Below are 27,701 nucleotides of genomic sequence, written 5' to 3'. Positions count from 1 at the left end.
GCCGGAAAGGTACAAGCCTACATGGGAGGTGGGAGAGGTAATTCTCATGGGCTCTTCACCAGCTGGGGATGAACTTTAGCCAGACACTGTCTGTGGGAAATCAGTATTCTTCAGACGGGGAATGCACTTCAGGGCTGGCTGTTCCTAGAGTACGCCTCAGACTCAAACAGGCAGAACTAAAGGAAGGTGAAAGAAGGTCAGCCCAGCTGGCTTCTTGCCAAAGGCTTCTTCAGAACCAGCCTCCTTGAAGTTAAAGGTTCTGGGTAAAGGCTTTCCCTTTTTCTTGAAAGGACAATTGTCTCACTTAGTTTGCAGTTTTGCCTAGAGGAAAGTTCTTAGAGGTTAGACTCTCTTCAGGTGAGAGATATTTATTGCCTGAATAAGGCTTCGTGGATTATGTAGAAGACTTCTTTATTGTTTCACAATAACGCAGGAGGTTTGGGGAAACATGACATCCTCTGTTCTATCTATATGAATCAAGTTCAGATGACACCCCACAACTTGTCGTGAATTATTTAATGCACAAGCCACAGCAGCTGCTGGCACCACAGCGAATATGTAACCTCCACTTGGGGGGTTGTCATGTTGTGCAAGCCTGTATTATGGAAGGGTTAAACAACCCTCACATAACCCTAAAACAGACTGTGGGTAATGTGGGAGATGTTTAACTCTCACATAACCCACACTCGTTGTGTTCACACAATATGACAACCCCTGAGTGTGAGTTGCATATTCAAAATGGCAGCCGCACATGATCTGAATGTGCCGCAGCTTCACTGTGGCTTAAATAATCCACTGTGGGCTGCCAGGTTGTGCGAATAGCCCCATAATCTTTTGTTTCATTATTTAATATTTGAATATTGGTTATATACAATAACTTTACTTCACTGTAACACCCTTTTTTATTTACAGTCAAGATTACAGACTAAGCACAAATTTATTAAAATGAAAATGTAACATAGCTTCTGTTGCCTGGTTGGCATTGCACATGGGTCTTTGGGCATTTTTCCTGATGATGAGAAGATGTCTCTCAAAAGGTTCAGGATACTTCTCATTTAACCATCCTAGGATGGGGTGACTTATCTGTGGCTAACCCCTGGGGTAGCTGTGGGTATTTAGTGCCTCTCTCTTTCATGTGGAATTTCTGGTGTTTCACAATGTGCGACCGATGAGAAAAGCATTTCCCACACTCCAGACATTTGTAGGGCTTCTCTCCCGTGTGGACCCGCCTGTGGGCCAAAACGTTCGACCTGTCCGAAAAGCGCTTCCCGCACTCTGAACATGTAAAGGGCTTTTCTCCTGTGTGGACCCGTTTGTGCCTGGCAAGGGAGGAGCTGTCAGCAAAACACTTCCCGCACCCCAAGCACGCGTAGGGCTTCTCTCCCGTGTGGACGCGCTGGTGTTTGACAAGGCCCGACTGCTGGGCAAAAAACTTCCCGCACTCCAAACACGTGTAGGGTTTCTCAGACGTGTGAACCCGGCAGTGTTTCACGAGGGCTGAGGGCCGGGGAAAACATTTGCCACACTCCCGGCATTCGTAGGGTTGTTCCCCTGTGTGGATCATCCAGTGGCTCACCAGGGCAGAGTGCTGGTCAAAATTTTCTCCGCACTCCAAGCACTTGTAGAGGTTCATCCCTCGGTGGACCCTCTGGTGAGCCACGACATGGGACCTGTCGGCAAAGCATTCCCCACACTCCCAGCACCTGTAGGGTTTCTTTCCCGTGTGGGCCCTCTGGTGCCTCACAAAGGCCGGGTGGTCGGCAAAACGATCCCCACACTGCAAGCACTGGTGGGCCCTCTCACGCACGTGGATTTTTCGGTGCGTCAGAAGGGACGACTCGTGAGCAAAGCACTTCCCGCACTCCAGACACATGTGGGGCTCATCCGCCCTGTGGGCTCGGCAATGCTTCACGAGGGCCGCCGGTCGAGGGAAACACTTCCCACACCGCAGGCATTCGTACGGCTCCTCTCCCGTGTGGCCTCTCCAGTGGTTCACGAAGGCGGCGTGCTGTTCGAAATCTACTCCGCACTGCAGGCATTCATAGGTTCTCCTTGCAAGATGGGTTCCCTGCTGTGTCGTAAGGTGTGGCCGTGGAACAAAATTTGCCCCACATGCCAAACATCTGAAGGATTTCTTTTCCCTGAGGACTCTCTGAGGCATGACATCAAGAAGTTTCCCACACTGGGAGCAGCAGTCTTTCCCCAAAGGGTCACCTGGACAAAATACAAGAAGCAAGGGGTGTCCCAGACAATCACCAAAAAGAGAGGGGGGGGGCTCAGTGGACCGAGATGTTATTCCCAACTTCCTCACCTGAGCAGACATCAAGGATCTCTACTGCACCCAGGTTTTGAGATTCTGGCACCCACGGTTCTTCTCCTCGTTCCAACTGGGAGATGAGGTCAGGTTTGGGGCCTGAAAATCCTGTAGGCAAGTCAACATGAAAGGATGAGATATAAATTGGAAGATGATCTTAAAAAACTGAGTTTGGGTGGGGTGGGGGGTAATGATTCTAAATTTCCTCAGAAGCTTATCAAGGGTTCCTAAATGAGAAGATATAGGTTAAGAGTGAAGCGATGCACCTTAGGACAAAAACTTCACATATACACTGTGGATTAAATAATCTACTGTGGGCTGCCAGGTTGTGCGAATAGGAAAGGAAAGAGATCTTGGGAGGATGGATAGCTCAGCCTTCCCCATCCTCATACCCTCTGGATGTTTTGGGTGAAAACTCCCAACCTTTCTGACCACTGGCCAGGAATGGAGGAAGCTGTACTCCAAAATATCAGAAGAGCATGAGGTTGGGGCAGTCTGCTGTTCAGTTTAAGCAAGGACTGTTAATCCGGGACTAAAAGGGTTAAATTAGATTCGTCAACTTGACAGTCTTTTATTTTTTTTATTTTTTTATTTATTTAAGTATTTTTATGCCGCCATTCAGCCAAAAAAGGCTCTCATGGCGGCTTACAAAAGTATTTCTTGACAGTCCCTGCCCACAGGCTTACAATCTAAAAGACATGACACAAAAGGAAAGGGGATTGGGAGGGAGGAGAAGGAGGGGGAAAAGGAAAGCAAATTCAGGCACTACAATCTTAGTTGCAAAGTTCAGCAGTTACAGGGGACAGCAGGAGGGAGGGGGCTCTCAGCTGGAGCTGGACCCAGGCACGGTGGAGAGATGCCTGGCTGCTGCTTCCTCCCTCACTGGTGGCCTCTGCAGTGACAGTTGGTAGCAGGAGGGAGGGGGCTCCCAGCTGGAGCTGGACCCAGGCACGGTGGAGAGGTGCCTGGCTGCTGCTTCCTCCCTCACTGGTGGCCTCTGCAGTGACAGTTGGTAGCAGGAGGGAGGGGGCTCCCAGCTGGAGCTGGACCCAGGCACGGTGGAGAGGTGCCTGGCTGCTGCTTCCTCCCTCATGGTGGCCTCTGCAGTGACAGTTGGTAGCAGGAGGGAGGGGGCTCTCAGCTGGAGCTGGACCCAGGCACGGTGGAGAGATGCCTGGCTGCTGCTTCCTCCCTCACTGGTGGCCTCTGCAGTGACAGTTGGTAGCAGGAGGGAGGGGGCTCCCAGCTGGAGCTGGACCCAGGCACGGTGGAGAGGTGCCTGGCTGCTGCTTCCTCCCTCACTGGTGGCCTCTGCAGTGACAGTTGGTAGCAGGAGGGAGGGGGCTCCCAGCTGGAGCTGGACCCAGGCACGGTGGAGAGGTGCCTGGCTGCTGCTTCCTCCCTCATGGTGGCCTCTGCAGTGACAGTTGGTAGCAGGAGGGAGGGGGCTCTCAGCTGGAGCTGGACCCAGGCACGGTGGAGAGGTGCCTGGCTGCTGCTTCCTCCCTCACTGTGGCCTTTTTAGAGTTTAAAAAAGCGATAAAGACTGATCTATTCCAGCAGGCCTATCCAGTGAAATTTTAGAATATTTTAAGGATGTTGTAAAGATGTTTTAATAATGTGTGGTATGTTTTTAATCACGTTTTAACGTGTATTTTATATCATATTTTTATACTGTTTGTTTTATACTTTGGTTTTAGTTTTTGTGAACCGCCCAACGAGCTTCGGCTGTTGGGCGGTATAGAAATGCAATAAATAAATAAAAATAAAATATATAAATTATGCAGCACAGAAAAGGCTACTTCAAACTAAATATGGCTAATTTGATCTGGAATGGTGGAATGACCTGAGTGAGGATTTTAGGGAGATTTATAAGAAGACTCCCCTAAAAGATATTTTAAAGACCCCCCAGATGTACCTTCCAAACCCCTGAGCCATAGGCATGAAGACCTTGAAGTTTTGATTTTATGCTAATTGATTTTATGCCATTAACTAAGACTCTAGCTAAGACTTGCAGGATGTTCTTTGATGAAAAAGAAAAAAAGCAGCTGACTTTACAAGCGGCTTTACAGAGCTTGTTCAAGGCCAAAGTGCGAGCGAGCTGAATAGAGGAACTGAGCATGCTCAGATATCCACTAGGAAGCGGAAAAGTACTGTTTTGACATCTCGTGGTGTGCACTCACTGATAAGAGAATGTCCTCACTCGAGGGGAAAGGTGTTCGGGCAGATATGACCAAATATGTCCGAATGTGAACGTGAGTTCAAAGAAGATGTACCAGACAGAAATATGTCAATCAAGATAATACGTCCATATGGCAGCCATGTTTTAGTAAACTTCAAAATAACCTGTTAATGCTAATACCAGAGATGTTCCCCAAAAGACATGGGTATAACACGTGAGATGTCAGGGAGGGGGAGACACCTAACTTCTGATTGGTGAGTTGGTGGTCTAATCACTTATTCATACCATTTGTGATTACAAGAGGGTGGTCTCATCACTCAAGTGTAAAAAGAGCACAGGTAGCAAAGGCTTCAGGGCTTGATTTTTTTAAAATAATAATAATAATTTCCCCTTATCCTCTACGTCACCTCGGATTTTTGGATTAACAGACCCAAATACTTGGGTAACTATGAATCTCTACACTTTTAAACATTAGGACTTAGAATATTTTTATGCTTTAGGACTTTGAATATTTCAGAGCTTGGGACTTGGAAGTTATTTCTGAAGATGGAACTTAGAATTATTTCCAAGTCTTGGTTTTTCTCTTTCTCTCTAACTTCTACTTTTATTCTTCACATGCCTAGAGGAACTTAGCAATGCTTTAGCGTAGCTTTTATATCCAAGTAATGTTCAGGAGGAGGAATAGGGAGGGTTAACCATTATGTTGTAGTTAAGTTGTGCTACGTTTTAGTTTAGCTTTAAACCACAAGTAGTGGATAAGGAGAAGTCATAACAATATTAGAAGCTCAAGCTGTTATCTTATTAGCTAAATTTGTAATGCCTGCTTTGGCGACTGTGATTCTTTTAATAATCTTATATTTGCATTACATTCTCTTTTCTTGTAACCACAGAGAGAGAGAGATTGTATATTTAAGTAACCACCATGCCACCACTTATTTTCTTTAATTTTCTGATTGTCTAAAATAAATAGATTCCTATTTATAATCATGTCTGCAGTGATGCTTGTTGGTTAAGATTAGATGTTTGTCTGTTTGGATTAGCACTGGTTACCCACCTGGGTTTTCTGGGCCCATTTGGTATAGGTTCTGAGGTTAAAAGGACCACATTTAGAAGGACTAGACCTCAGTCTCAACCTAGCCTCTGTCTAGGTTGCCCCACAGCCCTTCATCTCCTGCAAAATGATACAGCAAGTTCCTTACCCAATGATGCCACACTCCCATAATTCTCCATCATGACATTCTTGTACAAGGTCCTTTGATCTGGGCCCAGCAGAGCCCCCTGGCCCTCCGTGAAATACACAGCAACATCTTCAAAGGTCACCGGGCTCTGGAATAAGAAAGAGCTCTCATCCAACTTCCGCCACTTCCAAAACCAGTTTTGGTAATATGCACATTTTAAATGACACCAATACATCAATGGCTTACGTACAGAACAGGGGAATCACCAACAATTTTATTTCATGGGCAATGTTCCAAGTTATAAGCAATTTATTCTTAGAGAGTTAGATTTCATGGGTGAATCCTCCCCACTCCCCCAATGCTGCTTTCAGCACTGACTGAATTTGTGCTTTCCTGGGAGAAACAGTAAAACCAGCAAACATTCACCTGCAGCTTGAAGTGGTACAAATCTATGCAAAGTTTTGCCATTTGAATATACTGTTTGTACAAACTGTTACTTAAGGTGCTATCCTATGCATGTTTAGAGAGAAATACGTCCTACAACTCCCAGCATGCCCCAGCCAGCATGCCCTCCAGATATTTTGAACTACAGCTCCCAGCATTCCTGACTATTGGCCCTGCTGGTTGGAGCTGATAAGAATTGAAGTCCAAAACACTGGAGAGCATCAGCTTGGAGGAAGCTGCTCTGGAGAGTATGTACTGCTGAACTCAGTGGGGCTTTCTCCCAAATAAATCTGCATAGGTCTACACCTGTAGTCCCATGGTGTGCAAACCATGGGACTATTCCCCATCACAAATCCTTCAAGCCTTATTCCTACCTGAGCTGGCTCCACTATGGCTCTCTCCATTTCTCTGGGGGTAAGTCTGACTGAACTCCATGGAACTTACTTCCAAGAAGACATATATACAGGATTGCATTGTAAAGGCCCTGGAGAGTTTGCGTGATCTCTTGACACCTGTGACTCGATTCTCTCTTGAGGAACCCGGAGCCATCAGCTTGCAGCACAAAAGTTGGATTGTACATAACATCCTTCCCTTCTCAACGCCCATCAGCATGGCCAGTGGTCAGGAATGCTGCAAATTGCTGTCCAAAACATCCGGAGAGCACCAAGTTGGTAGGATGACCATATGGTATTATAGCTAGAGTATGGTGACCGTATGAAAAGGAGGGCAGGGCTCCTGTATCTTTAACAGTTGCATAGAAAAGGAAATTTCAGCAGGTTCCATTTATACGCATGCTGAAATTCCTTTTCCTTTGCAACTGTTAAAAATACAGGAGCCCTGTCCTCCTTTTGATATAACCCTAAGCTAGAGTGAGGAGATACAAAAGTGGGCAGGGCTCCTGCAGCTTGTGATGAAGAGGGAATTTCACCCAGTGCTGTTTGCATACAAATGATACCTGCTGACATTTCCTTTTCTAGACAACTGTTAAAGATACTGGAGCCCTGTCCTCCTTTCCATATGGTCAGCCTACAGGTTGGGGAAGGCTGAAGTATAGGATTGCCATCCTTAAACAAATGAAAACAGGCCGCCATGAAAGACACAAGAGTATAGCAGACTAAAAAAGGTAGGAACCCCAATTATCTATGTCGGGCTGGGAGATGAGGGACAGCCCCATATTTAGACAGAAGGCCCAGGCTGGATACCTTTGGATCTTGAGCGTTTCTCAATCCTTCTAGCGACCCTCGTGCTGCTTTTTCCTTCCCGCAAACTAACCCCAACCTCCTTCCCAGCACCCCACTTCCCCGCCCTTACTCAGTTCCTCTTCCAGGAAGGCGGAGGAGGGTGTCATTTCGGACCCCTCTCCCCACAACCACCCCGCGGTTCCATACTGCAAAAATATTTCACCCCTCCAAAGTCTCCAGGAAGTCAAGCGCCGCCATTTGCTCCCTCTCTCCTGGCCCCCTCTCAACTTCCATAAAGTTCTTGCCTGCGCAGCTGCCGCCTTCATTTTCTTCCCGTCCGTCTCTCCTGACAATTCCCTCAAGCCTCCCACCCTTGAGCCAATTCTATCCCCTCAACACTGGAATCAGGAAGCCCGGTGGCTGCTGGGACTTGTACTCCTTTCTCGCCCTCATTCCCGTAATGCTAGGACGGAGGGGGGGGTGTTCTGGGAAGTGTAGTCTTCTCTTCCTTTCCGTCAAAAGCATTCACCTCACTGAGACTCTTTGGAAGCAGACACGAGTGTAACTTTGCCAAGAGCTTTGCTAATGCTTGCCTAAGTCTGGAGTTCTCTAACGTGGAGCAAAAAAACATAAGTAGAATTTTGCTGAATCTAGGGTGACCATATGAGAAGGACAGAGCTTCTGTTCAGTTGTAGAGAAATGGGAATTTCAGCAGGTGTCATTTGTATGTATGGAGAACCTGGTGAAATTCCCTCTTCATCACAACAGTGAAAGCTGCAGGAACTATACTAGAGTGACCAGATACAAAAGAGGGCAGGGCTCCTGCAGCTTTAACTGTTGTGATGAAGAGGGGATTTCACCAGGTGCTGCTTGCATAACAATGACAACGGCTGAAATTCCCTTTTCTTTACAACTGTTAAAGACACAGGAGCCCTGTCCTCCTTTTCATATGGTCACCCTAGCTGAATCAGATAAAGAGTGTGGTTAAAGACATTATGGGATATAATAGATATAGTTAAATTAACTCCTGCCTCTTTAAAAGAAAAACAAGGAAGACAACACTGGATATTGTTTTATGATAACTGGAAGTTCTTTATTAATTGTTGAATATACATTAAATATTTTATTAATTATTACCTTGAAAAAATGCTTTATTTATTTATTTATTTATTACATTTTTATACCGCCCAATAGCCGAAGCTCCCTGGGCGGTTCACAAAAATTAAAACCATCATAAAACAACCAACAGCTTTAATCCAGACCGAATATATAGATCTGGACATCACAAATGTTCCATGTCAGACATATTCTAATGTAAACTTGAGGCAATCAGGTTAAGCCATTTATCCAATCACCCAAATAATACAATATTTAATTACACAATATACTGATTCTTAATGTTATTTTCAAAACATTATTCTACCTATTTTAAAGCGTCACAAGTGTCTTGTACAAAAGCACTCTAAGACTAAAAAGAAAGACTAGCTTTGCATGTGCTGATGGATTGTGTATTTGGATAGTGTGTATTTGGATAGTATCCAATGTTAATCCTACGTAAAGTAGACCAATTGAAATGAATGAGGCTAAATTAGTCACAACTAACTTAAGTCCCATTCGTTTCAATTAGTCTACTTTATGTAGGACTAACATTGAATATTACTCTTGGTGTATTATTTCTATACTGCCCAATAATTGAAGCTCTCTAAGGGGCTCACAAAAATTAAGAGGAGGTGTGGCTACAGGGCCAAGGAGGTTGTCTTGTGTAAACCCCAAGGATTGAGGGAGGGAGCCCTGATCTTCACACCAAGTGTGGCCAAGATGTGCAGGAGCAGTACCACGTGACCAGACACTAAGTGGAGAACAGGAGCTTAATTGACACACAGCCGTCAAATTGACTTCTAGTGTCTGGTTTAAGGCGGCAGCCCAATCCGGACTAACACTCAAGGAGAAGAGCTTAATTGACACACAGCCGTCAAATTGACTTCTAGTGTCGGGTTTAAGGCGGCAGCCCAATCCGGACTAACACTCAGGGAGAAGACGGCCCTCGTGACACATCCGAACAGTGGTGCAAACATGCTGACGGTGCCTGCCACAACACTGCCTTTCTGGCTTGACAGCTGAGCAAAAGGCAAGGATAGCCAAGAGGGAGAGCAAGTCAACAGAGAGGTTGGCTCCATTGCCAGGGCAACAGAGCACGGCTGACCTGAATGGCTCCTGCTTGGCAGTCACACAGGGTGCAGAGCTAAGGAGGAGTCAACCTGCACCAGGTCCCATGAACCCACTGGGTAGCGCTGTAAAGGAAGCCATGGGGAGGGGGGCACCAAAGGCACTCCTAGCCCAGGACACTATTGATCCTAAGGCCGTTCCTGCAACAGAGACATTTCCTCTCCTGCAAAGAAGCCTGGATGTGCTGGCAGGTGTGGTCAGAGGGCAAGGTTCCTGTCAAACCTGTAACCTCCTGTCTGTAACCCCCCCCCCCCCAAGTATTGTGAGGAGGATCAGCTCCAAAGCTCTCTGGCAGCACAGAAAATTCAGGGTGGAAGAGAGTTCAGGGCAGTGGGGTCAACATTAGGGTGACCATATGAAAAGGAGGACAGGGCTTTTGTATCTGGTCAAGAGCTTTAACTGTTGTGAAGAGGAGGGAATTTCACCAGGTGCTGCATGCGTACAAATGACACCTGCTGAAATTCCATTTTCTATACAACTGTTAAAGATCCAGGAGCCCTGTCCTGCTTTTCATATGGTTACCCTAGTCAACATCCTTAATCATACCCTTAAGTTCCTCAACTAGTTCTTAGGAACTCATATAAAGCAAGAAGTTGCAAAATTCAGTTTATTCTGGACCTTCCTGCAAAAAAGTATATATTTTTCCTAACTTACCCACCCCCACCCCCACCCCCACCCCCACCCCCGCAATTCATTAATTCTCACCAATCTTTTTGGATGAAAGTTTTCTTGTTTAAGCACTATTTCCTATAATATTTAAAAGAAGTTATTAGAGTTTAACACTTTTTGCTTTTAACTTAAATTTTCCAGAATATTCAGATATCTGAATATTTTTTAGTAACCCATCTAATGTCAGACCAAGACATTATTTCATCTGAACGTTTTACTCATCTAATCATTATGTTTCTCCAATATTTCAAGTTTGGTTATAAAATATTGAGTTTGATCCAGATTCAGTCATACTTGGAGTATACCCAGTGAAATCAATGGGAGCTAAGTTAGTCGTGACTAACATAAGTCTCATTGATTTCAGTTCCCTATTCTAAATATGATTAAAATTGGATGCAACCCATTATTGTGTGCTTCGTTACCTAACGGTGATGTGTACGTGTTCATTCTTAGTATACATTCAATTTCTTTAGAATTGATTTCCATTTTATTTGAGAAGTGAAATGAAATATGTTTGCCTTCCTTTTTCTTCCCTATTATTATTATTATTATTATTATTATTAATTTATTTATATAGCGCCATCAATGTACATGGTGCTGTACAGAGTAAAACAATAAAATAGCAAGACCCTGCCGCATAGGCTATACAGATATACCATTCTGGATTAGTGTTCCCACTGAAATAGTACAATATTTAATATGAAAACATATGGGAGAATTCTTACAAAGTAGTTCTAATGATATAGTATTCATGAAAATTATTTTGTCATCCCAAACACTCATTAATTCTTTCCTAAATACAAAATTTAACTGTAAATTGCTATCAGTTCTATTAATCTGATTGAAAACAATGAATCTTCTTTGAGGCTGCATTCTTAAACTTAGTAGAGAGTAAGCCCACTGAACTCAGTGGAACTTAGTTCTGAGTAGACATGTATCGGACTGCACTGTGAATCAGATCATCATATCCATTAAGACTGATTTTTAAAATACCACAATATTCTAAATCTAGTAGCTATTTCAATTAAGCAACCGTTATGGGGGGGAAATCAAAAATGATAAATTAATCCAATTAATTAACATCAATCACTAATGAATTATTATCACAGGTCCATAATTTGCTGTCTTTTTCCTCACTTGATTGTAGTGACTGAATTATACTACGGAAAACATTACCAGGACAATGCATGTATTCAATATAATTCACTTAAGTCACTCCAACATTTATGTACAAGAACAATATACAAATCAAACACTAATCGTCAATATACGTCCCCCACTCTATTAGAAGAAGTAATCGATTAACAAATTCAAATTCCCTTCATTATTTGACATCAACAAAGCTTTTAACATTGGACATGATCCTGCCAAAGCCAATCAATTTTAATTCCCCTTGATTTTAACAGATGAGTTAAGCAACTGTTTAAATCTCTCCCACTGAGAGGTTTCAGCTCAATAATAAAGCATATCTTTACATATAGAAGTTCCCAGGTTGAAACCCTGGCATCCCCAGGTAGGGCTGGGGGGGGGGGGGAGGGGAGGGGAGGGGAAACCTTCCTGTGTAATCAGCGGGTTAAATCCACCTACTTAGAGTAGACCAAATGAAATGAATGGGAATTAAGTGGGACTAACATTGAATTTAACTCACTGTAGTCTATAACAGACTAGATGGATCAATGGTTTAAGTCATTATGTGGCACCTTCATATGTGTACATATGAACATCAGAATTGCTTAAATTTGGCTGGATTGTGACTACTGACAATAAACCAAATATACTTCTGAAATGTTAAAACAAACAACTTAAAGTCTAATTAATTTTGTTATGGCATAGGTTTTAGTGGACTACAATTCAGTGCATCATATGTATGAAGTGGTATCCTGAATCATAGGAGTGAGTGTGTGTGTGCACGTGTGTGTATACATACACACGGTTTGGAGGTGGCGGATAGTAAACAGTAAGTACAAACAGTGAAAAGCATGTTATTACCAGTGGCTATTCGCAAAACAGTTGGTAACCCAAACATTATTGTAAAAGTCAATTAAGATTTAAAATATAACGTTTTTCCAGTGTAATTACACTACGTGCGTTAATTAGCTTACACAATGGCTGGGTTCACTCCACGTCAAGCCAGAATACAAGTTGAGTCTGTGTTTTTGTTGAACCATGGGTTGTCTTTGAATTGTTGTTGTGTTGTGTGAACCCATGGTTTGTTAACCACAAACAACCCACAAAGAGAACCTATGGTTTGTTGTTGAGTTATGAACTGTGGGTTGTTCATGGTTATCAAACCAGTTTGTTGGCACGGCTGGGTTCACACACCACAATAACCCATGATTCAACAACCCACGGTTTAGCAACAATCCACACTCAACTCGTACTCTAGCTTGTCTCGTTGTGTCAAGTAGGTCAATGTCTGTCAGGATGTTTGTGTTCTCAACACAAATGCTTTGTGGAAAGCCACTGTTAATAACATTATGGTCACTGTCTCTACTTTCTGCATTTCATTTTCTTTTCACCAGTTTACAACTCCCACCCCACCAAAGCCATGTGTATATATACTTGTAAGTCAGAATAAAACTTCATGGCTCTGATGAAGTAGATTGTGGTCTGTGAAAGCTTAAGTCTTTAAGGTGCCACAAGACTCTTTGGCCCTGTTCAGAAGACACACTAAGCCATGATGATTAAGCATTTTGAGCGAAACATTATGGCTTAGCGTTTCATGTGAACAATTCTTAACCATGGCGGCTACATAACCACGGGTTAACCATGCTCACTAACCATTTGCTGCAAAAGTCTTAGTAGCCTAACCATGGCTTAGCGTGTAGTCTGAACAGGCCCTTTGTTTTTGCTGCAACCAACACTGCTACCCCTCTAGAAATTATCAAATGTCACCAATGCTAAACCAAGAAGACCTGAATCATAAAATGAAAGGACCTTGCTGCCACTATTATCTCTCGCCCACCTGGAATCAGATCCCACGTCTTTCTCTTTCCAGCTCACAAATGAACCCTTTGCTAAAAGAAGGAGCCTCACTAATAAGAGAGACAGTGTGGTGTAGTGGTTGGGACTAGGGAGACATGGGTTCCAGTCCCCATTTGGCCATGGAAGCTCGCTGGGTAACTTTGGGCCAGTCACTGACTCTCAGCCCAACCTACCTCACAGTGTTGTTGTGAGGACAAAATGGAGAGGAAGAGGACCATGTAAGCTGCCTTAGATTCCTTGCAAGAAGAAAAAAAGGTGAGATATAAATGTAATGATGGACAGATAGATAATAATAGAAATAGATAAGCCAATAAGATGAAGAAGAGAAATAGATAATGCAATTGTCTTAAAACTTTAGGAACTTTGTAGTGATTAATACTATTGAGGTTGTGCTTTTAAAAAAAAAAAGTAGGTGGCAGGGAAGAATTCAAAGGTTGACTAAGTAATCCGAGCCATAGCCAATGCAAAAGAGCAGGAACAACAAAATATTAAATTATATATATAGGAGACTATCAAAGTTGAATAATGCAGCATAATGAAATTATAAATTAGATCACAAATGTCAGAGAAATAGCAATGCATATGAAACTGGGCACAAAAACATAAAATACAAAGTAAATAAAAATAATTGGTACAAATGACAGAGTCACTGGCTGGGGAATGCTGGGAGTTGTAATACTTTTTTCTGTCTAAACATGCATAGGATTGCATCCCCAATGGTGGTTAAGAGACTAGAAGTGGATTATTGTCCTGTGGATTTCTTCCTTCTACTCCTTCCCTCTTGCAGTTTATTTATTACATTCATATCCCACCTTTCACCTGTGATCGAATTTCCGCCCAGTGTTCAGACCCAGGCATATTCTAACTTTAGCTAGACTGATGCATCATGTGTGTTCAGACTGTGGCCTAGGGTTTGGGACATCTGCACTGGCGTAAACCATGGTTAGCACTAACCAGGGTTCCCACTTCACAGCAAAACCTGTTTGAGGAGGACTCTATTAAGCATTAACCATGGCTAGAATCAGTACCAAAATACCCTTCCATCACAATTAAGGGGCGGGGAAAAACTGATTTCAAAGAAGGCAGCTCCTGGGAGACAGAAACCCATAGCCCCAAACCTGCTTCCACTCTCTTAACTGGGGTGACCAAATGAAAAGGAGGACAGGGCTCCTGTATCTTTAACAGTTGTATTGAGAAGGGAATTTCAGCAGGTGTCATTTGTATGTATGGAGAACCTGGTGAAATGCCCTCTTCATCACACCAGTTAAAGCTGCAGGAGCTATACTAGAGTGACCAGATTTAAAAGAGGGCAGGGCATTGTGGTTGCGATTTGTGCAACTTTCTATTTGCAACACACACAAAACCACAAACTGGCCAGACTCGATGCAATTTAAATGGGACCAGTTTGCAAGGAAGCGAGCCAAAGTCCAGGGGGTTGAGCTGATGAAGGCTCAGAGACCTCTATCCCCCCCCAGAAAACTTCCTCTGACATCCCTCGGATCCTCCTGTATTCTGCGGAGCAGGGCCAACGCATCTGTCCTACCATCATGACACCAGCGTTACTGCTTCCGTTGCCTCTTTCCTGAACCACAGAACCAGAATCTAAAGCAGGGGTGGGCAACTTGCGGCCTTCGGGATGTTTTGGCCCTACAACTCCCATCATCCCTCACCACTGACTATGCTGGCTAAGGCTGGTGGGAGCTGTAGGCCAAAACATCTGGAGGGCCACAAGTTGAGCACCCCTGATCCAAAGAGTATCCAATTAATTTCTCCCAGTCAATTGTAAACTAGTCAGGAAGGGAGACATTTCCGCCTGTAGAGCACTGGGTTTACTTTGGAGGGGCTCGCACTGCTTTCGATAAAACCTTTATGGTTCCCCTTTAAGGTCTGAAAAAAAAAACTAGTTCTGCCAATCAGTTTGAACCAGGGAACACCAGCTTTGGATTAGCACCCCTGGAATCACAGATGGATTTCCCTGTTCTCAGTTTTGCAGTGTTTCGGGTTCCATGTGTGTTAAAGAGAAAGATGAACAAAACGATGAACATTGGTTTGTTAACGACAGACAACCTATCCAAAGTATGCTGGGAAGTGCAAGATGGACAGGAGTTCAAGTTGCTGTCATGAAAATTGTGAGGCCAGGTGAAGTACTACCCTTTAAATACTATTTACCCTAAAGTACTATGGAGTATCAAAGCCAGGAGGGACTATCTGATATCAAGAAAGCACTACTTTCAAGGGTATATGTTACTAAACTGGGATTATTTGGAATGTATTTCACCCGTGTTGGCTATCTGATACTGAATAAACTTTCCTTTCTCTACAAAGCTTTCGCCACATTTGCGGCGTTCATAGGATTTCACTCCCAGGTGGACTCTGTGGTGCACACGAAGGTGTGAGTGCCGAGCAAAACATTTCCCACACTCCATGCACTTGTAGGGTTTCTCCCCTGTGTGGATTCTCTGGTGCTTCACAAGGTTCGACAGCTGAGCAAAACATTTCTCACACTCCGAACATTTGTAGGGTTTCTCGCCTGTGTGGACTCTTTGATGGCTCACAAGGGCTGACCGTTGAGCAAAACATTTCCCACACTCCAGGCATTTATGGGGCTTCTCTCCTGTGTGGACTCTTTGGTGATTCGCTACATCCGAATGTATCGCAAAACACTTCCCACACTCCAGGCATTTGTAGGGTCTCTCCCCGGTGTGGATCCTACGGTGTTTCACAAGATCTGACTGTTGAGCAAAACATTTCCCACACTTCAAGCATTTGTAGGGTTTCTCCCCTGTATGGACTCGCTGGTGATTCACAAGGTTTGACTGGTGAGCGAAACGTTTCCCACACTCCTGACATTTATAGGGTTTCTCTCCAGTGTGGACTCTCTGATGGTTCACAAGAACCGACTGACGCGCAAAGCATTTGGCACACTCCAAGCATTTGTATGGTTTCTCTCCCGTGTGGACTCTTTGGTGATTAATAAGGACCGAGTGACGAGCAAAACATTTTCCGCACTCCAAGCATTTGTACGGCTTCTCTCCCGTGTGGACCCGTCGGTGTCTGACAAGTTGTGATCGCTGGGTGAAGCATTTTACACACTCCAAGCACTGATAGGGTTTCTCTCCCGTGTGGATTCTGTGGTGATTCACAAGAACTGATTGACGTGAAAAACATTTCCCGCACTCTAGGCATTTAAAGGGTCTCTCTCCTGTATGGACCCGCTGGTGTTTCACAAGCTCAGAATGGTGAACAAAATATTTTGCGCATTCCAAACACTTGAAGGGTTTCTCACCCATGTGAACGATGCGATGCATGACAAGATCCGATTTCTGAGCAAAACTTCTGCCACACTTGCGGCACACATTCTTTTTTCTCAAGCCACCTGCCGGGGAAGAAAAGACAAAATGTTGACAGGGGTGACCCTTGACCCTGGAAGAGAAAGAATCTCAGAAAATGAGATTGGTAGACAGACCAGAGTAGACTGCTGTAGGATGGGAAAGGCACTGCAAAACCCCTGGAGAAATTTTTACCACAGAATGTGATGACTGCCGGGCTATCAAATTAAAGGGCTTTAAAAGGAGATTTCACAAATTTTGGGGGCCAAGTTACCTGAAGGATTGTCTCCTCCCATATATGGCTCCAGCATCCTAAGATCCTCTTCAGTGATCCTTCTCCAAGAGCACCCACCAAAGGAAGTGAGGTGGATGGCTACTAAGAAGAGGGCCTTTTCAGCTGTGGCACCTCAGTTGTGGAATGAGCGTCCCAGAGAAACTTGCCTGGCACCTACATTGTGCTCTTTTCAGCACCAAATAAAGACCTTTTTATTTTCCCAGGCATTTTAGTCTTTCACAGTTTCTGTTGTTTCAAATCTTCTACTGTACTTTAAATCTTTGCACTGTTGCTAGCTTTTATTCAATTATTATTTTTTATTTTATACTGTAGCTTTAAACATTTAAACATTTATATTGTATTTTACAGTTTTAATTATTGTGAACCACCCAGAGAGCTTTGGCTATTGGGAGTTGTAGAAATGTAATAAATAAATGGATATATGTTGCATAGCTGTCCTGGAAAAAACATATTTGAAGAGTGGGAGACAAATTTCTAAATAAATAAATTCCAATTTTTTTTTTTTGCTGTTACCAATTCAGACAGTTCCCCTAAATTGGGAGTCAAAACAAGAAGTGTTAAGGGACAATGAGCTAGAATGACTATTCATATGGCCAAGAGGGAAGTAACAGTGAACACTTTTTTTTTATTAACCAAAGGTGTTGCTAGTCCTCTGTAAGTCTTGGCAGTAGCTTCTTCACAGCATAAAGGACAGAATGGCGGAAAGATAAACCTGAACAGAACAAATTGCCTTGCCTTGGAAATGGGACTGAAGAGCAATGGAGAGGATGCAGTAATCTAACACGTGTGTGTGAGAGAGAGAACCCTTCCAGATGTTGGCGTAGTTGGGTTAGCAAATAGCAGCTCAGCCACATGAACTGTCTGAGGCCCACAGATTACCAGAGCATATTAGAGTGTCCCCAATGGATTATTTGCCTGCTGGTGTAGCCCAGTCCCTCACCTGAGAGGCGGTCATCCACGCCCGGAGAATCCGGCAGCCACGGGTCGTCTCCTCGCTCCAGGCGAGAGATGAGGTTAGGCTTGGGAACCAGAAATCCTTGACAGAAAATAAAATTATTTATTTAAAATATTTGTATCCCGCCCTATATCATTAAGATCTCAGGGTGGCGTACAGATAAAAGCACACAATAAAAAACAATAAATAAACACAGCTAAAAACAAATTAAACCGTGAACCAAGTTAAAACAATAATGTAAATTAAAAGCAGTAAAAACAATTAAAACAGTTAAAACAATGTGCCATCTTAGTGAATTTAACCATTAAAGGGTTTGTTAAAAAGCCATGTTTTCACTTGGCGCCGGAAGAAAATCAGCGTTGGCACCAGTCAGGCTTCCAAGGGGAGGGCATTCCACAGTCGGGGTGCCACAACAGAGAAGGCCCTCTCCCTTGTTCCATCATAGCGTATGTGTTGTCCTGGTGGGATGCGGAGAAGGGCTCCTCCAACAGATCTCTCAACTTATCCTCCTGAATATATAAAGGACTACGGAAAAGCACAGACCAATATTGGTGCTTTGCATTTTTCTGTCCCAATGAAACAAGAAAGTAAATTCCTTACCCAGTGAGGCCACATTCTCATAATTTTCCATCATGACATCTTTGTATAAGGCCCTCTGATTTGGGTCCAGCAGAGCCCCTTGTCTCTCTGTGAAATACACGGCCACATCTTTAAAAGTCACCGGCCTCTGAAAGAATTAAAAGAGTCCTTGTTCAGCCTCCACTACCTCAAAAACCCTCTCAGTGGTTCAATCACAGAGAATGAACGTCTGCAAATATTTCAGCCAGAAACTTGTTTAAATACAACTTGAAAACAGCCTTTCGGGCATTCCGGGAATGCCTGGTGGAGAAGGGGTTTGAGCCTGCTAGGGAAACCCTCCCCAACGCTCTTTAGCCAGGCTGAACACAGGACCGCATCCCAAGGGAGGTGGCAGGAAAAGACAGAGGAAGGGAGATTGCCTGGTTGAAGAGGCGAGTTTTCTTAACAGAACTTGAAACACACCAATCATTACAACAGTAAGGAGTTAGCAGCACAGTCGCAGGTGATTTGGGGGTTTACAGAGGATAAAGTTATCAAAGCGGCCTTCTCAATTAGAAGAGGCATAAGAGGAGGACAACGAGGATGATCAGGGGTCTGGAAACAAAGCCCAATGAAGAGAGACTGAAAGAACTGGGGATGTTTAGCCTGGAGAAGAGGAGATAGAGGGGATTCATGATAGCATTCTTCAAATACTTGAACGTTTGTCACACAGAGGAGGGCCAGGATCTCTTCTCGATCCTCCCAGAGTGCTGGACACGGAATAACGGCTCAAGTGACAGGAAGCCAGATTCCAGCTGGACATCAGGAAAAACATCCTGACTGTTAGAGCAGTACGACAATGGAACCAGTTACCTAGGGAGGTTGTGGGCTCTCCCACACTAGAGGCCTTCAAGTGGCAGCTGGACAACCATCTGTCAGGTATGCTTTAAAGTGGATTCCTGCATTGAGCAGGGGGTTGGACTAGATGGCCTTATAGGCCCCTTCCAACTCTACTATTCTATGATTCTATGAAGTTCTTTGCTATTACAAAGCGGGGTGCTGGGGAAGGGGGAGACTTCTTAAAATAATTCTTATGTGAGCCTCTCTTTTCCCCATTTCAAACTGAGCATGCTGCAGATTTGAAGGTGTGTCCCCCACACCAGAACTCGCCTTAGGATCAAAAACAGTGTGTTTGTGCTGAATGAGGCAAGGACATTTTCAAACTGGCCACACTGCCCTGAAAACATTACATTTGTTTTCATTTCTCTAAAGCATTACATCTGTCTTCACCCTCATCCCGTGACAGGGAATGATATTCAATCCTTCATGTGAGTAGTACTTTCCTGGAATCAAGAGGATATATGCTTCCCTCTCTCCATCTCTTCTGTTTAGAGGAGGACTTTAAATAGGCCTTAAGATTTCAAGCATGTTCCTACCTGAGCTGGCTCAACTGCGGCCCTTTGCCATCCTCTGGAAAGAGGAGACAACTCAGACAGAGACATAGTCCTCATTCTGTGTTCTGCAGAGGTGAGAAGGACAAGGAAAAGTAGGATATTTTCACACAAAAGAAGAACAAAATCCCTCCCTCATTTTTTTTCAATATTACATTGCATTTTCTGAGTTGAAAGGCATGATGGGGTAAGAAAGGATTATTCACAATACTGAAAGCTTCTGAATTAACTGTACAGTAGGATGCCAAGGGTAGGGTGACCATATGAAAAGGAGGACAGGGCTCCTGTATCTTTAACAGTTGCATAGAAAAGGGAATTTCAGCAGATGTCATTTGTATATATGGGGAACCTGGTGAAATTCCCTCTTCATCACACCAGTGATAGCTGCAGGAGCCCTGCCCTCTTTTAAATCTGGTCATTCTAGTATAGCTCCTGCAGCTTTAACTGTTGTGATGAAGAGGGAATTTCACCAGATTCTCCATATATACAAATGACACCTGTTGAAATTCCCTTTTCTATGCAACTGTTAAAGATACAGGAGCCCTGTCCTCCTTTTCATATGGTCACACTAGCCAAGGGATAATTTTACAGACTAGGATGTAAGAACTGCCTTGCTGGATCACACCAAAGGCCTGTGTCATCCACCATTTTGTTTCAAACACTAACGAGCCAGAGCAAGAAGGAGCAACCTTATTCTGTTGCTAGTCCTCAGCGTCTGGTGTTCAGAAGTATAATGCCCTTGAATTTAGAGTTTCTGTGAAGGTAATAAACTTGCCAAATCCTTTCTAACAATAACACCATTGAGCAGGGGGTTGGACTCGATGGCCTTATGGGCCCCTTCCAACTCTACTATTCTATGGTTCTATGAACTAAGCAACCAGCCATCACCACATCTTATGGGTGTAAATTAATTGTGGTCACGTGAAACAGTGTAATTGCACATTGGAAGCCATTTCCCTTTCAGCAGTTTAGAGAACTTCACCACTGACTATAATATTATACACAATTGATTCATAAATTAGAATAAGCTTTGTTATCTGCGATTCATATTAATAGCTAAAGGACACAATAAAGCAAATAACAGAAATCCATGATTTAATACCAGTTCCACAATATGTCCCCCCACTCGTAGTTAATCTCATTTTCTGAATGGCTCTTTTTAGGATAAACAAGGGACAAACCAGAATGCAAAGAGGAAACGAACAATTCTGTGGAAAGAGTTCAATATGGTCATGTGCTGGCACACAGCTGGTTCCAGGACACCCATATAAATATGGCATCTTTCCTATCAAAGATGAAACACTGGCATCCACCTAAATATAAAAATTAATATAATTTTAAAATGCTGTGTTTCCATTTCCCTTTGCACCCAATGATCAGGTACCCTGATTAACCAGTCAACACATTTTTTAAAGTTACTTATATTTTAAAAAAATTATTTATAAAAGCAACAGATCACAGAAGAAGCATTCCCTTTACTCTCACACAGAAAGGTCTCTTCTAAGGTAGGCCTGCTGCAACACGCAGTCAACAGTCTGTAAAAAATAAGTTCCCTCCTCCCTTCAAAACTATGTTTTAGTCATATGCATATTTATGCTAATGCATATTTATGGGGATGTAATGGATTTGTGCACAGTAAGCATGCATAAATCACACTTCTTACTTACAATGGACTTTATTTCTGAATAGATACGAAATTATTTGGATTTTGGGCTGCATTAATAGAAATATAGCTTCCAAATCACGTGAGGTACTGGTTCCTCTCTATTCGGCCCTGGTTAGGCCTCATCTAGAGTATTGCGTCCAGTTCTGGGCTCCACAATTCAAGGAGGACGCAGACAAGCTGGAGCGTGTTCAGAGGAGGGCAACCAGGATGATCAGAGGTCTAGAAACAAAGCCCTATGAAGAGAGACTGAAAGAACTGGGCATGTTTCGCCTGGAGAAGAGAAGATTGAGGGGAGACATGATAGCACTCTTCAAGTACTTAAAAGGTTGTCACACAGAGGAGGGCCAGGATCTCTTCTCGATCCTCCCAGAGTGCAGGACACGGAATAACGGGCTCAAGTTAAAGGAAGCCAGATCAGGAAAAACTTCCTGACTATTAGAGCAATGCGACGGTGGAATCAGTTACCTAGGGAGGTTGTGGGCTCTCCCACACTAGAGGCCTTCAAGAGGCAGCTGGACAACCATCTGTCAGGGATGCTTTAGGGTGGATTCCTGCATTGAGCAGGGGGTTGGACTAGATGGCCTTGTAGGCCCCTTCCAACTCTGCTATTCTATGATTCTATGAAGTGATTACAATGTCTTTAAGTGAATGACAGCTCTCATTCACATGCACATGGGTACTGAGAAGAAACAATGTCAACAGTGGGGCCCAAAGACTATGAAATGCCACCATTCACCATTTTTCTCCATACCCATCTATCTGACCTGACTCCTCTGATGAACTAGGCTCTGAACCCTGGAAGTTTCTGCCCTATAAATCGATGAGACTTTCAGGTGCAACAAGACTCTTGGGGCAAAATCTAACCCGAGTCCTACTTAGAGTAAAGCCACTGAAACGAATGGCACTTACGTTATTTCAATACGTCTACTCTAAATAGGCTTTACGTTGGATTTTGCCCTTGGATTAACTCATTGTAGCAGGCTTGCCTCGTTACCACTAGCAACCACGTCGACTTCCGAGCGACACAGAAATGATGAACCCTCCAATTTCTTGTCTTTTCTCCTTACTTGACATTTCGTCCTTTCTTTCTCTTTCCACACATCGTTTTTCCTACCAACTCCTCGCCTTGATCCCCTGCCTATCTCTCGACCCATCGCCTCCACCCTCCTCCTTTCTCGTTCCAGATTTTCTTTTTCTGAATGTTTGTTCTCTCACCTATCCATTGTGGGCCGGGGGAGGGGGGAGAGATGGAAACAAAGGGAAATGCGAAGTATTGCCACTCCCTCCTTCCCTTCTAGATTCATCATCAAAACGGCAAGACTCGGGCAAGGGGGAGGAAAGGCCTCCGCCTCCCACCCACCCACCTCCCAAGTGGGACAAACAATCCTGCCTCTGCCCCTCCTCACCCGCATTGGCAAACTGCGCAGAGCCTCTTCCAGGAGGTCTCCAACCTCGCTGCTGCAATTCCTCAACGCGGCCCCCTCTTCCCCAGCGGATCCCTGCGTGCCCACCCACCCTCCGACCCAATCTCAGCCAGATCTTTTGGTAATAGGGATTTAGGGAGCCATCTAGCTGCTGGGATTTGTAGTCCTCCTCCCCTTTCGTCTGCCAAACACGAGGGATTCTGGGAACTGTAGTCGTCCACCTTTCCTTTATCCACCCCCTACCCTGCTACGGTTTTCGTGTTTGCGAAAAGGCAAAAAAGGTAGGGCTACCATGCTAGAGCATTAAAAAGAAAAGAAAAAAAGTCTGCGATATTTTGCAATTTAAAAACAAAAGTATTTGTGGAGATTTCAACTACAACTAGGAGCTTTTTCCAGTCAAATCAATGCCAACCATAGATATATATTTATTTTCAGAGCAATAGCCGTGTTAGCCTATAGCAGCAAAAATAAGAGTCTTGTGACTCCTTAAAGCCTAACAAATTTATTTATTTTGCCATGAGCTTTCGTCGCCACCGTCCTCTTTGTAAGTGGCAGCCATTAAGGGAATAATCACGGTCTGTACTTTTCCAGCTCCTTTTTTCTTTTTTTGCTTTGCAGTTTTGCATTTTGTTATATTAATTGGCTCATCGTTGCAATGCTGTCTGTGTTATCGCCCAACAATGATTTGGGAATGATAACTGTTAAGCTAATGATTACTGTCGCTACTTTTTGGCATTAAAATTCCCTCTGACATTTAAATAATTTTTTATTCTGATCCAAAAAGGGTTCCCAGAGTGGACTGAAATCAATCAGTAAAATAAGACATCACTGTTTACATATTTCTCTCCCCCCACCCCCAACCCTATGTATATAGATCAGCCAATTTGAGGTTGACATTTCATTTATCTGAAGTGGACAAGTATTCTTGAAAGCTTATGCCAGAATAAATAAACGTGTTAGTCTTTAAGGTGCCACAAGACTCTTTGATGCTTATATTTATTGTGTTTCTATTGATGAAGAACATTGTTGCCTTAAAACTGTTGAGAATGAGTCACCTGCTACATTGGGAATATATAAATTAATACATCTGCACCCTGTGCGTTTATTTGGCATTTTTAACACCAAGTACCAGCCATTGCAACTATTTTCTTTCAGAACCTGCTGAAGCATTTTTTTAAAAACGTCACAGCTTGCAGCTATAAGCAAAGCACTGTTTCAGGGGTTTAAATTAAGGCTTTAATGCAACCAAATCAATTCCAAAATCATGATTCTAGTGTATCAGCTGCTGAACATATTCAGCAGATAAGTATGAATCACTTCTACACTGTGAACATTAGTAAACAAAGAAGTTTACATCTCTGTATCATGCCACTTTAGTGTGCTTTTGCATCGATTTCTCTTCATTCAGAAGGAACGTGTATTCCATGTTCTGATGCCAGAAAGGCAGTGTGTATGGAAACTGGACGCAGAATCTAGCCTTTTCTGGCTAACTTCATTTAAAGAAAAAAATACTCTCCAGGCTACAATTTGCTGCCACCTCCTTATCACCCCTGCTCACGTCCAGCTGAACCTGAAATAGGCAAAACTCTAAATACATATGTGTCTCCTCTGAATGAACGCTTGGAGACAGTAATGGGCTGGATGAGGAAAAACAAACTGAAGCTGAATCCAGACAAGACGGAGGTGCTCGCTGTCAAAGGCCATAACCTAGGTTTGGAGGTGTGTCAACCGGTTCTGGATGGGGTTACACTCCCCCTGAAAGACTGTGTTCGCAGCTTGGGGGTGCTTCTGGATCCGTCGCTCCAAATGACAGCCCAGATAGATGCAACGGCCAGGAGTGCCTACTATCAGCTTCTGCTGATACGCCAGCTGCACCCCTTCCTAGAGTTGGAAGACTTAAAGACGGTCGTGCACGCACTGGTAACTTCAAGGCTTGACTTCTGCAATGCACTCTATATGGGCCTACCTTTGTGCCTAGTCCGGAAACTTCAATTAGTCCAAAATATTGCAGCCAGGCTGGTCACTGGTACACCTAGGGGTGACCACATTACACCAACTTTGAAATCTCTTCACTGGCTGCCAATTCGTTTCCGAGCGAAGTACAAAGTGTTGGTTATTACCTTTAAAGCCCTACATGGTTTGGGTCCAGGCTACCTGCGGGATCGCCTTCTCCCGTACAATCCGCCCTGCACACTCAGGTCCTCTGGGAAGAATCCATTTCAGCTAACAAAAATTAGATTAACAACTGTTACCCAGAGGACGTTCTCTTCTGCTACTCCCAGACTGTGGAATGGCCTGCCGGAGGAGATTCGTCAACTTGACAGTCTTTTAGAATTTAAAAAAGCAATAAAGACTGACTTATTCCAGCAGGCCTATCCAGTGAAATTTTAGAATGTTTTCAGGATGTTTTAATCATGTGTGGTATGTTTTTAATAACTTTTTAATGTGTATTTTATATCATGTTTTTATACTGTTTGTTTTACACTTTGAATTGTTTTAGATTTTGTGAACCGCCTGGGGAGCTTCGGCTATTGGGCGGTATAAAAATGCAATAAATAATAATAATAATAACAATAATAATAATATGCAAATGTGTTTAGTTTGCATCCTTTTTCTTGTCACAGATTATCTGATGCAGTTTTGCTTTTCAAGGTGGAGTCTGTATCCACAGTCCTATTTATAGTTTTAGGAAGAATTATACAGGCCTGGTTCAGACAACACACTTCTCTTGCAAGATGTTTTCCACACCACTATCACCAATACACGCAACTGAGAGGGATCTGGAAATGCCCTGGATTCCCATGCAGGAACCCCTATAAGGGCCAGATGCTCCCCTGCTGTTCTCTACCTTGAGCAAGGCTCCCCCACCACCGCCACCCAACCACCACCGTCATGAAATAGCCAAATTTCTCTCACTACAAAACCAATTTTAAAATCAGGGATCGGGTGTCTATATTTAGGAACACTGAGATCTGAAACGTGATCAGCAATGAAGGTCAGAGGTAGATTTGATATAGAAGATTTGATATAATCACATTTGATATATAGATTTGATATAATCACTCGGCTCTTCAGTGGCAGAGGGATTTTGAAAGAAAAGACAAAACAGTTGTGTTCTCTCCACCCCATAATGTTTATTACTTCTATAATAATGAAAAAGAATGTGCCATCATTTTTGCACCATAGCTCTAAGTCCATGACACCTCCACACCTGAAACACGCCAGGCCTACAGGTGTGCGCACCTCTGCGTTATTTGCTCTCTGCTGTGGCACCCTGGCTGTGGAATGAGTTCCCTAAGGAGGTTCGCTTGGCACCTACATTATATGCTTTTAGAGGCCAGGTGAAGACCTTTTTATTCTCCCAGCATTTTAACAGTCTATAAAAAAATTTAACTTGGTGTTTTAAATTTGTAATTTTGCATTGCTGCTGTTTTTATCTGGTTGAGCTTTTATATTGTACTTTATATTAGGGTTTTATACTATTGTTTTATACTTTGAATGTTTTTAATTTTTGTGAACCGCCCAGAGAGCGCTGGCTATTGGGCTGTATAGAAATGTAATAAATAAATAAATAAAATGCATTCATTAATTCAAACGTGTCCGTGTATTTGCAGCTGGAAAGCCATCTGTCAGGTATGCTTTAAGGTGGATTCCTGCAATGAGCAGGGGGTTGGACTCCATGGCCTTGTAGGCCCCTTCCAACTCTACTATTCTTTGATTCTAAGACTGCAGTACCATCTTCAGTTAACAGGTGGCAGGCTCCCCTAAGCAGTCAACAGCTTTGAAGTTAACTCCAAACAGCTTGAAGGGTTGGGTTTCAGATGAGAGCCATTATTTATTATTACCGTATTTCTTCAATTCTAAGACACACTTTTCCCCCCATATAAAGATCTCTAAAAATGGGGTGCGTCTTAGAATCGCAGGTGCGATTATTATTCTTAGAATCAACGCTGATCCAGTCAAATGCTAGACACCCTCAGCGGCTCTTCAAGTCCTTCAATTCTCTCCTGAAACCTAATCCACCATCTCTCCCCGCCTCTCTGTCTGCCAATGACTTTGCCTCTTTCTTCAATGCTAAAATCCAAACTATTCGCTCCGATCTGGCCAGCTCTGATCCGCTTCCAGCTCCTGTGCCTCACCTGTCAGTTCCTCCTGCAACTCTCTCGGTGTTCCCCTCAGTCTCAGCTGATGAACTGTCTAAAATACTGCGCTCGTTGAAGCCTTCCACTTGTTCCCGTGATCCAATTCCCTCTCGCGTCTTTATTAATCTTATCCCCGCTATCCTCCCGTCCTTGCTTCACATCATTAATTCTTCTCTGTCCTCTGGCTCATTTCCCTCTGCTTTTAAACATGCTACTGTCTCTCCCATTCTCAAAAAACCCACTCTTGATCGACTTTCTCTGTCTAACTACCGACCTGTCTCTCTGTTGCCCCTTGTCTCAAAGATCCTGGAACGTGTGGTCTACTCTCGCTGTCTTGACTTTCTCTCTAGTAACTCTGCTCTGGATCCCTTTCAATCTGGATTCCGTCCTTTGCATTCCACTGAAACAGCCCTTACCAAGATCACCAATGATCTTCTCACTGCCAAGTCTAAGGGCCATTATTCCGTCCTTATTCTCCTTGATCTAACTGCAGCCTTTGACACGGTTGATCACGATCTTCTCTTAGATTCCCTCCATGACCTTGGACTCTGTGGCTCTGTCTATAACTGGTTCGCCTCCTATCTAGAGGGTCGCTCTTTCAGCGTGTCGGCTAACGGCGGCTCGTCCTCCTCCTTTCCCCTTTCAGTAGGGGTTCTGCAAGGCTCGGTGCTTGGCCCGCTGCTGTTTTCTCTATACATGCTG

At 43.6% G+C, this 27,701-nt stretch overlaps 2 protein-coding genes and 1 long non-coding RNA gene across 11 annotated transcripts; 1 reads left to right on the top strand and 2 right to left on the bottom strand.

Annotated features, from left to right (window-relative positions):
• Window positions 1-878: 878 nt before the first annotated feature.
• Window positions 879-7,809, bottom strand: LOC134396052 (oocyte zinc finger protein XlCOF6.1-like). 6 transcript variants are annotated; one of them, XM_063122393.1, is made up of 5 exons: window positions 7,523-7,564; window positions 6,563-6,758; window positions 5,696-5,822; window positions 2,312-2,422; window positions 879-2,214 (listed from the first exon to the last, which is right to left on the bottom strand). In XM_063122393.1, exons 2-5 carry the CDS (start codon window positions 6,728-6,730, stop codon window positions 1,052-1,054), a joined length of 1,569 nt encoding a protein of 522 aa, XP_062978463.1. In that variant the 5' UTR covers window positions 6,731-6,758; window positions 7,523-7,564; the 3' UTR covers window positions 879-1,051. The 6 variants fall into 6 exon arrangements, with proteins under 6 accessions (XP_062978463.1, XP_062978465.1, XP_062978467.1 ...); XM_063122395.1 differs by lacking the exons at window positions 6,563-6,758; window positions 7,523-7,564 and adding an exon at window positions 7,605-7,809; XM_063122397.1 differs by lacking the exon at window positions 6,563-6,758 and having other exon boundaries at window positions 7,523-7,603.
• On the top strand, window positions 4,684-26,452 carry LOC134396088 (uncharacterized). 4 transcript variants are annotated; one of them, XR_010025246.1, is made up of 5 exons: window positions 4,684-4,750; window positions 7,096-7,241; window positions 13,193-13,434; window positions 15,165-15,318; window positions 26,044-26,452. It is a non-coding gene; the product is annotated as an uncharacterized LOC134396088 (long non-coding RNA). The 4 variants fall into 4 exon arrangements; XR_010025248.1 differs by having other exon boundaries at window positions 25,593-26,452; XR_010025245.1 differs by lacking the exon at window positions 26,044-26,452 and having other exon boundaries at window positions 15,165-15,503.
• LOC134396077 (zinc finger protein 501-like) lies at window positions 15,355-18,417 on the bottom strand. The gene is made up of 3 exons (XM_063122428.1): window positions 18,359-18,417; window positions 17,744-17,839; window positions 15,355-16,555 (listed from the first exon to the last, which is right to left on the bottom strand). Exons 1-3 carry the CDS (start codon window positions 18,390-18,392, stop codon window positions 15,438-15,440), a joined length of 1,248 nt encoding a protein of 415 aa, XP_062978498.1. The 5' UTR covers window positions 18,393-18,417; the 3' UTR covers window positions 15,355-15,437.
• Window positions 26,453-27,701: the final 1,249 nt, after the last annotated feature.

The sequence above is a fragment of the Elgaria multicarinata genome, chromosome 3 (assembly GCF_023053635.1).
Source record: "Elgaria multicarinata webbii isolate HBS135686 ecotype San Diego chromosome 3, rElgMul1.1.pri, whole genome shotgun sequence".
NCBI lineage: Eukaryota > Metazoa > Chordata > Lepidosauria > Squamata > Anguidae > Elgaria > Elgaria multicarinata.
The sequence above is the reverse complement of the archived record's forward strand: the minus strand, read 5'-3'. Positions and strand labels throughout refer to the sequence as shown.

What these genes read in the sequence shown, in the direction of transcription:
- LOC134396052 (XM_063122393.1), bottom strand. Translation starts at nt 6,730, where the DNA reads ATGCTGATGGGCGTTGAGAAGGGAAGGATGTTATGTACAATCCAACTT. An exon ending in GTATATATGTCTTCTTGGAA is followed by an intron (nt 5,823 to 6,562) that starts GTAAGTTCCATG and finishes TTCTTATTCCAG; the next exon opens with AGCCCGGTGACCTTTGAAGA. An exon ending in GATCCTTGATGTCTGCTCAG is followed by an intron (nt 2,215 to 2,311) that starts GTGAGGAAGTTG and finishes TATTTTGTCCAG; the next exon opens with GTGACCCTTTGGGGAAAGAC.
- LOC134396077 (XM_063122428.1), bottom strand. Translation starts at nt 18,392, where the DNA reads ATGATGGAAAATTATGAGAATGTGGCCTCACTGG. An exon ending in TGAGAATGTGGCCTCACTGG is followed by an intron (nt 17,840 to 18,358) that starts GTAAGGAATTTA and finishes TTTTCTGTCAAG; the next exon opens with GATTTCTGGTTCCCAAGCCT. An exon ending in CGTGGATGACCGCCTCTCAG is followed by an intron (nt 16,556 to 17,743) that starts GTGAGGGACTGG and finishes CTTCCCCGGCAG; the next exon opens with GTGGCTTGAGAAAAAAGAAT.